At 45.5% G+C, this 14,257-nt stretch overlaps 1 protein-coding gene across 1 annotated transcript in view; it reads right to left on the bottom strand.

Annotated features, from left to right (window-relative positions):
- Positions 1 to 13,937, bottom strand: part of GYG1 (glycogenin 1) — a 31,643-nt gene extending 17,706 nt beyond the window's left edge. The window contains exons 1-4 of the mRNA XM_046680268.1: positions 13,805 to 13,937; positions 12,013 to 12,148; positions 9,982 to 10,156; positions 9,533 to 9,695 (exon numbers count right to left, since the gene is read on the bottom strand). Coding sequence (XP_046536224.1) covers positions 9,533 to 9,695; positions 9,982 to 10,156; positions 12,013 to 12,148; positions 13,805 to 13,922 — 592 coding nt within the window. The 5' untranslated portion in view covers positions 13,923 to 13,937. The remainder of the gene's footprint in view (positions 1 to 9,532; positions 9,696 to 9,981; positions 10,157 to 12,012; positions 12,149 to 13,804) is intronic.
- Between the last annotated feature and the right edge of the window lie 320 nt (positions 13,938 to 14,257).

Here is a 14,257-nt window from a genome sequence, read left to right as displayed (position 1 = left end):
TAAAAGAAGATTTTAGCCATGTAGACAAATTAATGTATTCTGAGACACAAAACATTAAAGCCCGAACACCATACATTTGGCAGAGGCTCACTCTGGATTCTACAAAGACACCCCAAACGTGGGCGCAGACAGTGGCCAGTGAGGTACAGAGGCCTGAAGTCTTACTAACTCCCTTTCACATGTAATCATCAAGACAGAGGTTGAGGAAATGTCCATAACAGCTTTATTTGTAATGGCGCAAAACTGGAAAGAGCCTAGATGTCCCTCAATGTATGAGTGTGATGCCTCCATGCAATGGAATATTACTCAGCAATGTAAGGGAACAAACTGTTGATACCCACAATTTGGATGGATCTCAAGGCAGTTATGCTGAGTGACAAAATCCAGTCCCACGACATTACATACTATATGATTCCATTTATGTAACATCCTTCATATGATAAAACTAGAGAGAACAGATTCGTGGCTGTCAGGGTTTAGGGACGGGGAGAGGGAGAGAAGGGGCCATGGCTACAAAAGGGTAGCAGGAGGGATCCTTATGGTGGAAACTGCTCCGTGCCTTTACCGTGGTGGTGCTCACACCCATCTACACACGTGACAAAACTGCATAGAAACACATATACAGACATGCACACCAATGAATTACATGTAAAACTGGTGACATCTGAATAAGCTTGGTGGACTGTGTCACCGTCAATTTCCTGGTTGTGGAATTGTCGTTACGAAAGATGTGACCACCGGGGGAAACGCGGCAAAGGGCATATGGGATCTCTTTGTATTGTTTCTTAAACGTTTGCATGTAGATCTACAATTCTCTCAAAATAAAAAGTTTTTAAAATAGTCTGAGGATTAGAGTGGTTAAAACACAAAATATCATCAAGAACTGTAGGCCATACGATTCTAAATTCCACAAGGACAGAGATTATGGATCTTTGTGCTTCCCGCTGCAATTCTAACACGTAGCAGAATGCCTTACACATAGACAAATTATTTGTGGACTGATACAAGAGCTTGAAGACATTCTGTAACAGCAGGAAAGTTGAAACGGCTAGAATATTCTGCCATAGAGGAATGGTGAGTCCACCATGATAGTGACCACTCATGGAATATTATTCAGCCATGAAAGCTAACGGCCGTAAAGACCATCAGTTCACTGTACAATATAAAGGTACACAGCAACGCACATCGAGATTGCAGCTAAGAACATGAGGGGACCGGTGTGACAGCGGTTCCCTCCCTGTAACTTTCCCTTAATGTTACTCCATTATGTTTGTAATTTTAAAATATTCATAATACAATTAGGGGCAAGAATAAGAATTGTGCTAAGACTCTTTCTTTCCAGATATTCTCTACTTGTTAATTTACTTTCGTTATGCAGTATGATACTATCAAAGGGAAAGTCTACGTGGAAGTTATAAGGCATGTTCCTAATAAACCTCTATACACTCAACATCCAATTGAAGACCTCGAACACGCCCAGTGCTAATTCAGCTCTCTGCGCGGGCTTCCCAACCCACTCTCACTGCCCTTCCCTCGAAGTACCGCTAATTGTGATTTTTGTTTGTAATTGTCTTGATTTCCTTTATTCTACCACGTGTGTTTCCCCAGACAACATACGAGTTTTTCTTGTTTCTGAGCTTTGCAAAATTGGGCATCATACTACATATTTTTTCTAGTACTTGTTTTTTTATGCCACATAAGACCTTTGTTAAACTAAGCAATTCCACTTAAAATGACTACCTGCCACATGTAATGCAGCAAAGAAATCTAATTCCATGAGGTCGGAATAGTAGTTGTAAAAGAGAATTTCCCAATCCAGCGGGTGAGCCTAGGATACAGGGGTCAGAGCCGTTGACCCCTCAGAGCCCCCGGCTGGCTGCCTCTGGCTACAGCAGGCTGTTTCATTCACCCTCAGGACCCTACAGGCATCCTCGGTCCCTCAGCTGTGAGCCACAGCAGGGCTGAGAACTGGTGGAACAGGGGACCAGCGAGAAGTGGGCCAGGCAGGGCGGCAGACTGTGACTCAGGGAGGCCCATTCAATGGGCAAATCCTTGAACTCTCCACAAGACCACTGACTCCAGAGGGGCAGTACAGACCACGAAGCTTCCAGGCCACTGACCTCACGTGATTACAATGGGTCACCTTTTAGTCAAAAACTGTGGGTTAAAAATAGTATTAAATATCACCTAGAAGTCTGAGGCTTCTTAAATAATTTTTAAATTTGGGGGGCTGGCCCCGTGGCTGAGTGGTTAAGTTCGCGTGCTCTGCTGTGGCGGCCCAGGGTTTCGCTGGTTTGAATCCTGGGCGCGGACATGGCACCGCTTGTCAAGCCACGTTGAGGCAGCGTCCCATATGCCACAACTAGAAGGACTTGCAACTAAGATATACAACTATGTACTGGGAGGATTTGGGGAGATAAAGCAGAAAAAAAAAAAAAGATTGGCAACAGTTGTTAGCTCAGGTGCCAATCTTTAAGGAAAAAAAACAACTTGGCATTCTAACCCTCTTTTTCCAAATGCACTATTCCACATCTCAAGGTCAGGCAAATGTTTTTCAGCTTCACCAGAAAAATCTATGTGTGGTATTATCAATATTCTCTCTCTGTAGGTCCCTAAATAAGAGCACAGTTCAACACAGAATGCAAATGTCTGCGCTACAAAACATACAAGGACCCATGCAGACCGCTAACCTTCCACTACAGAAACCCCAGGACTTCTGTCCAGTACACTCTGGGCAGACTTCTGGAGGAAACTTTATTTATTCTGACAAGTTAAGACACTTTCACTCTGAATCATCTCAGAACCAACAAACATGATTAGCAGGCACGCGGGCAGCTGTGATCCAGTAGGCCAGGGTGTGGGACGCAGGAGAGAGAGAGAGAGACAGAGAGGAAATGGCACAGGGACACATGGCACCTGTTTTGCAAAGGGGAGCAAATATCAGGTTCTGTATCATCCTTCCCCAGGCTGCCCGCGTGCTAGGAATAACCTTACAAGCACTCGGCCTTTGCCAGGTCTTCCGACCAGGGTCAGGAACCTGGTAACCACGGCCATATCACAGCATTTATCAGACCCTAGGCCTCTTATTTCCTAGGACAGAAATGGAGGTGAGTGTCGTCTTTTAGGTTTGAGCACTTGTCAATGCTTGCGTAGCTTGTCATTTGTTGGCAGCTGGCTTGCCTACATGGGTAGTGGGGGTGGGGGTTCAATTCTGGTTTAAACATGAACCCTAGTATCTCAGCCACAGGGATGTTGTCCCCAGAATGTGCTGCTCACAGTGTGGTCCAGGTTCCAGCAGCATGGCCATCACCAGGAGCTGGATGGAAACGCAGAATGTTAAGCCCCACCTCACACCTACAGAATCAGAATCCACATTTTAATTCTCAGGTGACTAGTTTGCATATTAAAATTTGAGAAGCACTGGTCTAGAGTCTTTTAGAGAATGACCCCTTTTGATTTCATTATATCAGAGAATGCAACTCTCAAAAACATCATTTCTACGGAAAATGTCTGAAGTTACATAAATAAGATAAAGGCATTATAGATAGGATGATGAATAAGAGAGGTTCCAGCTCTCAAATGGCTCTCAATCTAATAAGGGGGAAGAGGAGTATATATCAAGCAAAAAATTTAAAGTAAAATATGCTTAACACTATAAAAGGCACCGACAAGCGCTGAAATGAAAATGTGACTCGCTGCTTAACACAGACTTCCTACGACACACTTGGCAGATACCACCTTCCTGCCTATAGCGAGCACCCCAACGATCACTCAATTACAGTTTCTGGATGGCCCAGCTCCTGGGGATATTTCCGTGAGGTTTACTAAGGATCAGGGGATTAACCCCAGGCGGCTCACGGAAATCCAGGCACTTGGAGCTCAGGGCTCAGCATCCCTGCATCTCGCTGGCCTCAACCTATTTAAGCCAAGAACACTGTTTTATTTTACCATTTCATGTTATAGCTTTTGTTTTTCCCTTTAAAAAAAAGAACCTGTTAATAATCATGCAATTAATTAAATAATTATATAAATAAAAGGGAACATTGATTCTTGGCTTAAATCTCACTTTCTCAGTCTAAGGCAGGTCCTCCTAGTCTAGATTCTCTTAGTGCTCTGAACTTATCAGAATCATAATTATATAAATAATTGTGTAATCAGTTGTTAAATGTCTGTAGGGTCTCACAGAACATAGGCTTTACCAAGGCAGGGAAAAAATCTGCATAATTTATGAATCTATTGCTGGCCCTTAAACTGAGCATTTTGCCCAGATGAGGAGCTAACATGACTTCTGAAATACTGAATGAATGGACCGTAGAAATGGAGGTGAGAGTAATATTTCCAAGAATACTTCCAGACCCATAAACACCACAAGACTATCAATTGTGCTGCTGATTTAAAAAGACCACTATTTGCAGATATTGTGGTTCAGGGGAGAAGAGACAGAAGACTTAAGCCTCTGTTACTTCATCTGCTCTCTCTACTCAGGGGAATGAATTTTAAGTAATTAATCTGTAGTAAGGCTGGTATAATCGAGATTTCCTCCACCCTGTACCATTCTCAGGATACATTTTTGTGAAGGTTGCAGTGCGGGATAACTGGGAGAGAAGGAAAAAACTACACACATGACCCAGCCATAGAGCTGAGAAAGACTCTGATTCAGACCTGGCTCTGCCATGAGCTCAGGGACATGGGGAAGCTGCTGTCCTGAAGGCAAACAACAGCAGGTTCCCAGGATTAGCTATATGGCAGGCCCTCAACAGATCTGCGCTGAACGAATCCACTGATGAGTGAGCGAATGAGTGACTTGAGAAATAGCTGGAAAACTAAGTAAATAACTAGAGTAAGAGCCTGGACACATGTAACATTTTAGTTCCTTTCTCCTCCTGTACTCTCATGGGGTTCAGGGTCTCTGATGGTTACAAGGCTGGAGACAAACAGATGGATATATTAAAAAAAATACTCATGGGTACAATAAGATAAAAATAGCTCTTCTGAAAAAACTTGCACATGCTCATTTCTTTTGCTGTTACGTTATGATTTTTGCTTTTGATCTTCACTGATTTTAGATACTTATTACCCAAACTATCAATTAAGAGATATAAATGCAAGAGAATGGAGTAATTTTCAAAGCAATTGATAAAATACTCTAAGGGCCACAGGCAGCCCCGGGGAGGGCTGGACAGCTGTCAGGGTGGAACCTATCAAGTCAGGGAACCAGATGAGGCACAGTGAATTTCTCAGCCCATCTGGTTTGAACAAGACAAGCTCAGTCCTGAAATACCTCTCTCCTGCATTCCTTTTTTGGGAAGGTCCAGCCTGAAGCCTCATTAACTACAAAGATTAGAGAAGGTAGCACTGGGGTCAAATTTACACTTTAATAAAGTTTAGGACCAAATCTTTTCTGCTAAAAAACGTTTTAAAACCTTTCTGTACTTGCCTGGTTTTCCACATCTCCAAGCACAGAAGAAAGATCTTACAGTTTAAGGGTCTCAGTGACGACTCAGAATGAGAATATGGAACACGCAGGTATAATGACCTTAGGTTCTGCTTAAAGTAAAACCACACCTAAGAGTCTATCACCAATTTAGTCTCTCCTATTCTTCCTGAAAATTCAACTACAGACTAAAATTTCATTACTCCAAAAAAACAGCTTAGGGTATTTAGGTTACAGCAATTAAAATGAATCCCAAGATTTAAAACAAAATTGGAAAATATGAATTCTGCTTCTTGATTTAGGTTTTTGATACTAAGACATCTGGATGAAAATTACACACACAGCAATTTTCAAGCATTAAACTCTTGTCTTCAGCTGTATAAGCACCCTTAATTTAGGATCTGTAGAGTCACAGACAAGAAAATAAACCTCAACATTCATTCAGATTGATTTCTCCAAATTAAGAGGCAAGGGCATCAGCTTTGTTGCACACGTGTGCGTGGAGACAAACAGCGATTGTGACCTTTCTCTCCCCCCTCACTGCACAAGCCCTGAAGCTAACCCATTTAGTCAGTCTATAAAATGTTAGCATGTATCTGTTTCACAACAGCTATTGTTCAACTTTCAGGAAACATTCAGTTATGAAGTAAGCGCCAAGACAGTTTGCTAATACAAATAACAGTATAGGAACCTGGACACTTCCCTACGGGAAACTGACGCCAGCCATGAACTAGGTAGGAGCCACTAGTTCTAAATTCTAACACTCTAGGTACCCGGGAAGAAAAGAGAAGCCAAGGTACCCAGCAGGATTTGCCATATTAAGATTATTCTCTTGGCCAGAGGCAGGGTGGGGGTGGGTGGGGCGTGATTAGAAGTGTGACAGCCACATTCTTTCCCATTAGAAGGACTTTGAAAGCAGCTGCAAACGCTCAGCCATCAGCAGCCTGTGTGGCTTGTCATTGGGCACCAGGCCCCATTAGTTTTTGTTGAACGTATGCAAGAGATTAAGCAGGACTTCAAGACCTTCAGACTGGGATAAGTCATCTGCAAACAGGTTTTCTTTAATACCAGTTTAAAAACGCTGGGATTTCAGCCCTCTGTCCAGTAAAACCGGGGGGGGGGGGGGGGGGGGGGGGGGTGGTGGGCAACACTTGTGACTATTACAAAATGTATGGGACGGTGAAGGAGACATCTGAAAATGTTCCTGTCAGTGTCCTTGGCATGACACCAAAACAAAATTGGGCACTGCATCGAAAACTTGAAGCAAAGCCAGGTTACAGCCTTAGAAAAGGATGCAGCTCACAAGGAAATATTTCATTAATACTAAGCACAAGTCCACTCAGTATTTATATCACACAGGTATGGATTCCACAGGACAGTAAACCCCTCCACAGGAGCAGGCTTCCACAGTGTGGCATGAACTCTCTTTGACGGGTAAAGCTATCAACACATCGAATGAAAACAACCTTCCATTTAAGAGCTGCTCGTTTACTCTTTGTTGAATTTAGACGACATATTGAGAATAACTAATTTCCCATCTGCAGAGTTGAATTTTCAACTCCTTCAATTAAGCATTTCTATTAACAGAAAATTCAATCCTTCGCCACCACCAAGCCAGTAAACAGAATACCTAACAGGAAGGCCAGCTCCTGGAAACCTGCTGCTGAATAATGAAACGTGCTCGCAGGCATGGAGAGAATCTCTCCGCGGTTTCAGATGCTGGAGAAGCTCAAAGTGCTTTCTAGTTGAGCACTTCTGACACATTCTTGCTTTTTAACAACGAATTCATCACCTCCTCTAGTACCTCTCGATTGCAGAACAAGGTAAATGATCCAGGTTGGTCTCTACCAGTTAATGAGTTAGTCTTGTATTCTAAAATCGTAACCTGGATAATTTGCCACGGCCCACTACTGTCTGGTATCCAGACTCTTATCTCTCAAACAACAAAATGTAATACTCTTCTAGATTAGAGACTGGGTTCTCCTTACACTGTTACAATCATGTGGACTCCAGGCCACTGGATCCACTTTAGAACGTGATTCACTCACTGGAGTTGAGAAATTACACTGAGTTTCTGGCGGGACTGCACTACTTCCTTCAAACCCGATCAGAGGAGGTGAAGAAAGCCAGCCTCTGATGGAAGGTTAAGACAAACGGTGGACTTGCGCTAAAAATACTCTCATCTTCCTTTTATGAAAGGAAACTGTTTTAGTATAAGCAGGAGAAATAAGGAACACACGTTTTGAACTTGAATACTAACACAGCTTTCATTCCTTATATGAAAGGAAAACAGCAGGAGCTAAAAAATAAGTCAGTAAAGTGAAGAAGTTACATTTAGGCTTGACCACAGTGAACGCGACACAGCATTCCTTACTTAAGGGGGCTTAAAATAAGGCTGCGCCTCTTGTCAGCGGCGGCCACTCGTTACAGTTGAGACACTCCTGCTCCCTGTTTCAGAGCATGCCACGCCCTGGCAGAGGGCAGTTTCTCAGCCTGGGCACTCAGACATCTTGGGCCGGATAACTCTGTCACGGGGGCAGTCCTGTGCACTGGAGGATATTTAGCAGCATCCTCAGCCTCTGCTCACTGGATGCCAGAACACTCCCCGTCCAATTTGTGACAACCAAAAACGTCTCCAGCTGTTGCCAAATGTCCCCCGGGGGAGGGGAGGCTCAAATCACCCCAGGCTGAGAGCTACTGGCGTGGAATACAGACAACCTAGTCGAATAGTGAAACCAGATCGAGGCTTAAACTTCCTTCTTCTTTTCGATGATATTTCAAATAGCTGCGTATCCCAAATCCTCACATGACTAAACAGAGCTCAATTTCTGTGAACAACAAAACCCCAATTTCAGTTTTATGTATAACTTAAAATGTTTTAACTTCCAATGTCTTAACTACAACAATCTGACAAACTTTCAGATTTAATTTTTTAAAGTTTAAATCTGAGATTTTGATGTCTATAACTAGTTAATAGAAATAAATCCTCATATCTGCACCCAGGGCTGAAGCTTACACCTACTGAGGAAGGCTGTTTCCTTGAGGTTCAAAAGATCTACTCACTGTAAACCTCAGGTCTGCTCTTGGAGGGGGAAGCGGGTACCGCGCAGGCCCTGGTGCCGAGGGTCTGCTGCACAGCTCCCGCCTCCGGCCCAGCCTCACGCTCCTGGCCTGGGCTTTCGCCAGATGGCAAGGACCCGATAGTGAGTCACTGCTGAGAGGGCTTCTTTTTTGAACACATCCTTCTTCCTAGATACAACTAGGTCTTTTTTTTATTCAAAAGATCCATCAACAGTAATTTTAAAAAGAGCTGCTTTTGCATATTAACTACTAGTTTTGTCTTGTTATGAGTGGATTGTCTTTGTTATTAAAAAAACGACTATTTATTATATCAGAGATTGGCCTGAAATGGAAGCATATATACCAATTCATCTGAGCAAAATTCTCCAAAGGACGCGAGGCCCTAAATCACAAATAGTCAGAACCTTTCCATATATACACAGAGCTACAGGTGCACTCACATACTACGGAAAATGCGTGTTGACTTGGCCAACATTCTACTCTCTGGCCTTGTGGATACCACTCCATCTGATGGACAGCCTTATAGAGAATGAGAATTTGGAAACAAAGATTATTCACATAATCTTTTCATCTTCTTTTGTAATGCCTCCCGAGAGAACGAGAGTCAAATTATCAGGTTTATTCCTCACATTTCCATGGAGACAATGCTTGGTTCTCCTGCTAGTTCTTGCACTTAGGTTTACTCAGGTTTAAAGATAGTTGTTAAAGTTTCTGATTTTTTTCTGTCTTTTGAACTCTTGAATAACCACGGTTCATTTATCCTGCTCTAATTTAGATACAAGAAGGCCAATTAAAGGCAAGTCTATAAAACTGCCTACGTACCTACAGGAAAAAGATACATGTGCATACAAAAACACACACATCAGTATTTCCTAAAAGAACACAGCTTAAAATGCTTGCTATGTCTCATGTATTGCTATCTTCCAGCACCAGGCACCATAGCAACGATATTCCTGAGAAGAGCAGCCCCTAGAAGTTACTAACAGCTTATCAGATATAAAGAAAACAGATACATACCATCAAAGCTACCTTGTTCAGAAGCAAGGTGCAACAGTTGATTGTATGTTTCCAAAGAAGGCTGAAACACGAAGACCCCGGAATTGAAGCAGTCAGGCCACCCTGGGTCTGGGGCCGCCGACAATTCTTCTCTCTCAAAAAGATCATCGATATTGGCTAGGACCTGATTCAAGGGCGAGTGGGGAGAGAAAGCATTACAGAGATGTTCTGCAGCAGATACACTTACGTTCTCCCTAAGTTACTCAACACAAAAGGTGCAATCTGTTGCTGGTCTCAACTCCCAGATGACAGCTGTAAGGCAGCCTGGGCCTGCTCTTCATCAACGCCCGAAACTTCTTGCCACAGTGGTTTTATCTGAACTTTACCGTCAAGTCTGTCCAGCGTTCTTCAAACGTCTAACTGGCCTCAGTTACTCTGTACATCTTTCCAGCCATCGAAGCCACACTCACCAGAGTATCTGCATCCATGAACACACATTTTGAATACTGTGTAAGTGACCAGCAGTGGAGTTTAGTTAACGTGACACCCAACTCAGGCCTCTTCATTAAGGTTAGATGAGCAGAATCACCACTATCCAAGACGTCTACCAGGATGACTTCATCAAAGACTGTCTCTAAAGCTTTTCTGTCAAAATAAAATCCAGAACACAGTACTCAGCGGCTTTTCAGAACAAGTGACCCATCTAACGTAAGACTACATTCTTATTAGCCTGTCTGTCAATTACTAGAGTGATCTGGATCTGCCACTTCACTATAATCTCTTTAATACATCCTCATTTACTTCAGGATGAACTGTATTAATTTTCAGGTGCAGTTCACTTCACTAAAATAAGCACTGCTTATGGTGAGGATGAAGCACTTGTCTTAAAACATTACCACAGAAAAAGTTTTCTACTTTTTATTGTACCACTGAATACCAGGAAACTGTGGAAACAGCTTGTAAAAATGTGACTCACATTTGGTAAGAGTACATCTTTGTAACAGCCCAGGTATTTAACAATGATGTTTCATTAAAATTGCTTCTTGCTGACTACTGCATATTTTTGCAAATGAGGCTGAGTAAAGTACACATGATATCTGCAACGACGCCTATAACTAATCATTCTGCTAAAGCAGTTGATGAGAAGTGCCTGAAGCTTTGCGTCCCAAAAGAAGTTAAAGGACTTGGTTACTCAGCTGCCAGTTTTCAGAACCGACCATAACCAGCATTTATTCTGTGCTCAGCACTCTTGGCATCATGAGAGATTCGCTTTGGTTTGTGAGGCACGACACTTCTCCGTGCCCAAAATCAACTAAGACTTATTCAGAGAACAATCTTGGGGTGTGGTGGGTGGGCTATACTTAGGGAGGACAATAACTCAGCACAGGGAAAAGCATATGACAAAGACAGAACATCACTGGATGTTCGTAACAATGCCAAACCTGCAGAGGAGACTGGGGTTGTATTCTCTGTCTCCAGAGCTAGAACAAAATACGTTCTAGTTCACAGTAAGCTCGGTCTTTTTGAAGAGACATGGTCAGTGGCACCACTTCCCACAGTAAAGGGGGGCAGTCTAAGACTCCCTCTGTCCACACACACCCTCACAAAGCAACTGCAGATTAGGACGTGCACATTAGGAGACAGTCTTTTCGGCATTTTCCTAAAGGACCCTTTAGGAACAAGGCTGTCAGTGTGAGAGAGACAGGTATGTGTATATGATGCCTCCTTTTCAGAGGTCCTCGGCATGTGCTTACATTTTTTGAAAAAAGTCACAAAAAGGCATGTTTTCAATTTCCAAGAGGGATAGGAGAATGCAAAAATTGACACAATGCAGAGCTGCCAGCGTGCCCTGGTACTTTTAAAGCTAGTATTAGGATCTGGGTGGTTCATCCAGATACTTCAAAATTTAATTCCAACAAATGGAAGCGCACTAACCCAATCAAAACAAGCAGCCGAGCCCCCAGGGGCTCTCCCAGCACAACCCCTGGTCCAGAAAGCCTTTTGGCAAATATTCTACTCCATTAAATCGTAAATGCAGGTCTTTAGGTTACAAATGTCACCTGACAGTGGAGAAACTGCTTTCTTTCTTTCAAAGTCACCTGAGGTTTCCCTGGTTGGAAGCAGGAAACAAAACAGCCCCTGCTGCATCTTGAGGAAGGAGCACAGTGACACGTGGCTACATAAAGGGAATGCCCGGACGGACACACTCACTCAAGTCTCCCTGAGAGGACTTGCTTAAGGGAGAGGCCTCTTCTATTCTGAGTTGGAATCAGCAAGTGCCTCAGCCGGAACACCACTTCCCAGAAGGGAGCTTGGCTGGACTACCTCCCAAGAGCTAGGAAGAGGTTCAGAGACCCAGGGGCCCTTCACTCAGCAACTCTCTGCTTTCTCCACCTGGCACTCACCCCCTGAAAAGGGTATGGTCTCAATGCCCACTGATGCCGGAAACAGCAGAGAGGGAGGTCAGAGCAACACCAACACAGGGGCAGGGAGGTCCTCACCTCATGGAGTCTGAGACCTGCGGGGTGGCGAGCACAGCCAGCCTCCTGGTGGTCCTGTGCTGTTTCAGAGACGAGCCCAGGACCAGGGCTCCTTTGGCGTAGGCATCGTTTGTGGTCAGCGTCACAAAGGCCTGATCTTAATACAAAGAAAAAAACACACTCATTACAATATCCCACCTAGAAAAATCTACCTCAGGACCCTTTTCAACCTGTAATTTGGCAAAATCAGCCCCTCTGAGATCAATCTGGTCTATTAATGAAGCAGCAGCCTCTCTGAGGGAGAGGAGCAGAGAACTCAAGTGCCCACTTCAAGATTGGTTCGAGGCCATTCTTTAGCAGGAGTATCTCCAGTGATCTTCAAGAGGCTGACTGAGCTGTAAAAATTAAACCCAGTTTAGCGTCTGAACATGCTAAATTCTCAGAGTAAATAGTAGCTTAACAGCCAGAGAGTGAACCTCAGGCAATTAACAGGTGGTAATGAAGAGATCAAGAAGTGCATCTTCTGGGTCTTCTAAAGGAACGCAGTCTTTTCAGCCAAGCACAAATGCAACTCACAGCCTCAAGTGAGAGTGTCTAAAAGCAGAGGCCATATTCTTCATTCTGGTGCTGGTGCTGACACTTCTGTCAATCCTCCAGCTTTTTATCCTGTTTCCTCCACCTGGAGCAAAGGCCCCCGCCACGACCACCCTCAAGAGTGACTGAGTCTCTGTTCAGACATCGCCTCCTCAGAGGCCTTCCCTCCTTCTTGCTTCTATCTAAACAGCAGCTGAGGGCTGCCGAACGGATTTAGGGACCAGCTCACGAGCCCTAACAAACCTGCCTCCTTTTCCTTGTAGAAGCAAGCAGTGCTCCCCACCCTGAACCTGGGGCCCCCAACACTCTTTCTCTCACACACACACACTCAAAAATCAAACTCCAGTAACCACTCAGTCGGCAGACCAAAGGCAAACACGTGGATTATCCTTCCAGAACAAGGTGTGCCCTCCCAAGACCACCAGCCCAGCCTTCGGGATTCCTCCAGTCCTTCCCTGCGATGATTCTGGGGGCACACTCCGTCTCCCAGGGGATTTTAACATTAGCAAGTTGGTGGGCATCCAAATGTACAAGATACTTAGGATGAAGCTCTGGCAGGGGTCACGTGGTCCCTGCTGCCCACGCAGGGAGCTGGGACATTTTGTCACGAAGTCACTCTCTGTCTTGTTTCCTTTCTCCCTTTCCCCATTTTCCAAAGTGGAGGCCGGTCAGAGGTAGAGGAAACTCAGTCCAGAGGTGAGAGGAAATTGTAGGTTGTCAAGAGAGCCAGCACATCCCCCAGCCTCCCACCTGAGGGCCATCTTCACACACAGTGCGGAGCTCTCTTCCGGGGCAGGTCCACGGTTAAGTTGTAGAAAGACTGACATTCCTCACCCCGAGAGGGCCGCCCGCTTCCCGGCCAGTCACACTCTAGGAAAACCCCGAACAGTGACACCTGCCACCTGCCATGCCCATCAACCTCGGCCTGTGCTTGCTCCCTCAATCTGTCATAAAATGGCAACATTTCCGTCAGTCGGCCCCAGGAGTATTTAATCCGCGCCATAATGAATGATGCTTTAACTCAGCAGCGGTCCAGATTTCAGGCGATCACGGAGAAAAGTTTATAAGGTAAGTAGGACTCAAGGGTTTCAGGAAGCAAGCCTATGGATGATCTCTAAGATGAAGTAGGGGACGGGACACATGCTTAGGAACACGAGACCCCGCAAACCTCACAAATGAACAGGAAAGGCAAGGACAGTCGGGAGGGAGGGAGTTCCACCTTCCAGGGACGGCTGAACTCCGGTCACCTCTGCAATCTTCCGCCAGTTCAGCGGCTGCAATGACCTCGCGTGAGTCTCGACCTCACGGGAGGGACCAGCCACCCGGGAGACTCTCATCCCGGGGGCAGGCTCGCGCGGCGGCCCGGACGCCCCGCAACAAGTGGGCCGAGGCGGCGCCCCCCGCCGCCCGCCCGGCCCGGCTCCGGAGGCCTAAAAATAGGCTCGGCGTGGCGGCCAGCGCCGGGCGGGCGCGAGGAGCGGCGGGCCGCCCCCTCCCGGCTCCTGTCCGCGGGAGCCCCCGGCCCGCCGCCCTTCGCGGGGAGCGGGAGGAAGGGCGAGGACACGGAAGCGCCGGCGGGGCTCCGGCGGCCCGGCTCGGCCCGCGGCCCGGGTGCAGGCGGCCCTGCGGGCGCGGGCGGCGCTGACGCAGGAGGCGACACGCCCGGGGGCGG

Source organism: Equus quagga, chromosome 1, assembly GCF_021613505.1.
Source record: "Equus quagga isolate Etosha38 chromosome 1, UCLA_HA_Equagga_1.0, whole genome shotgun sequence".
Lineage (NCBI taxonomy): Eukaryota > Metazoa > Chordata > Mammalia > Perissodactyla > Equidae > Equus > Equus quagga.
Note: the sequence above shows the minus strand (reverse complement) of the source record. Positions and strands in the feature narration are given on the sequence as shown.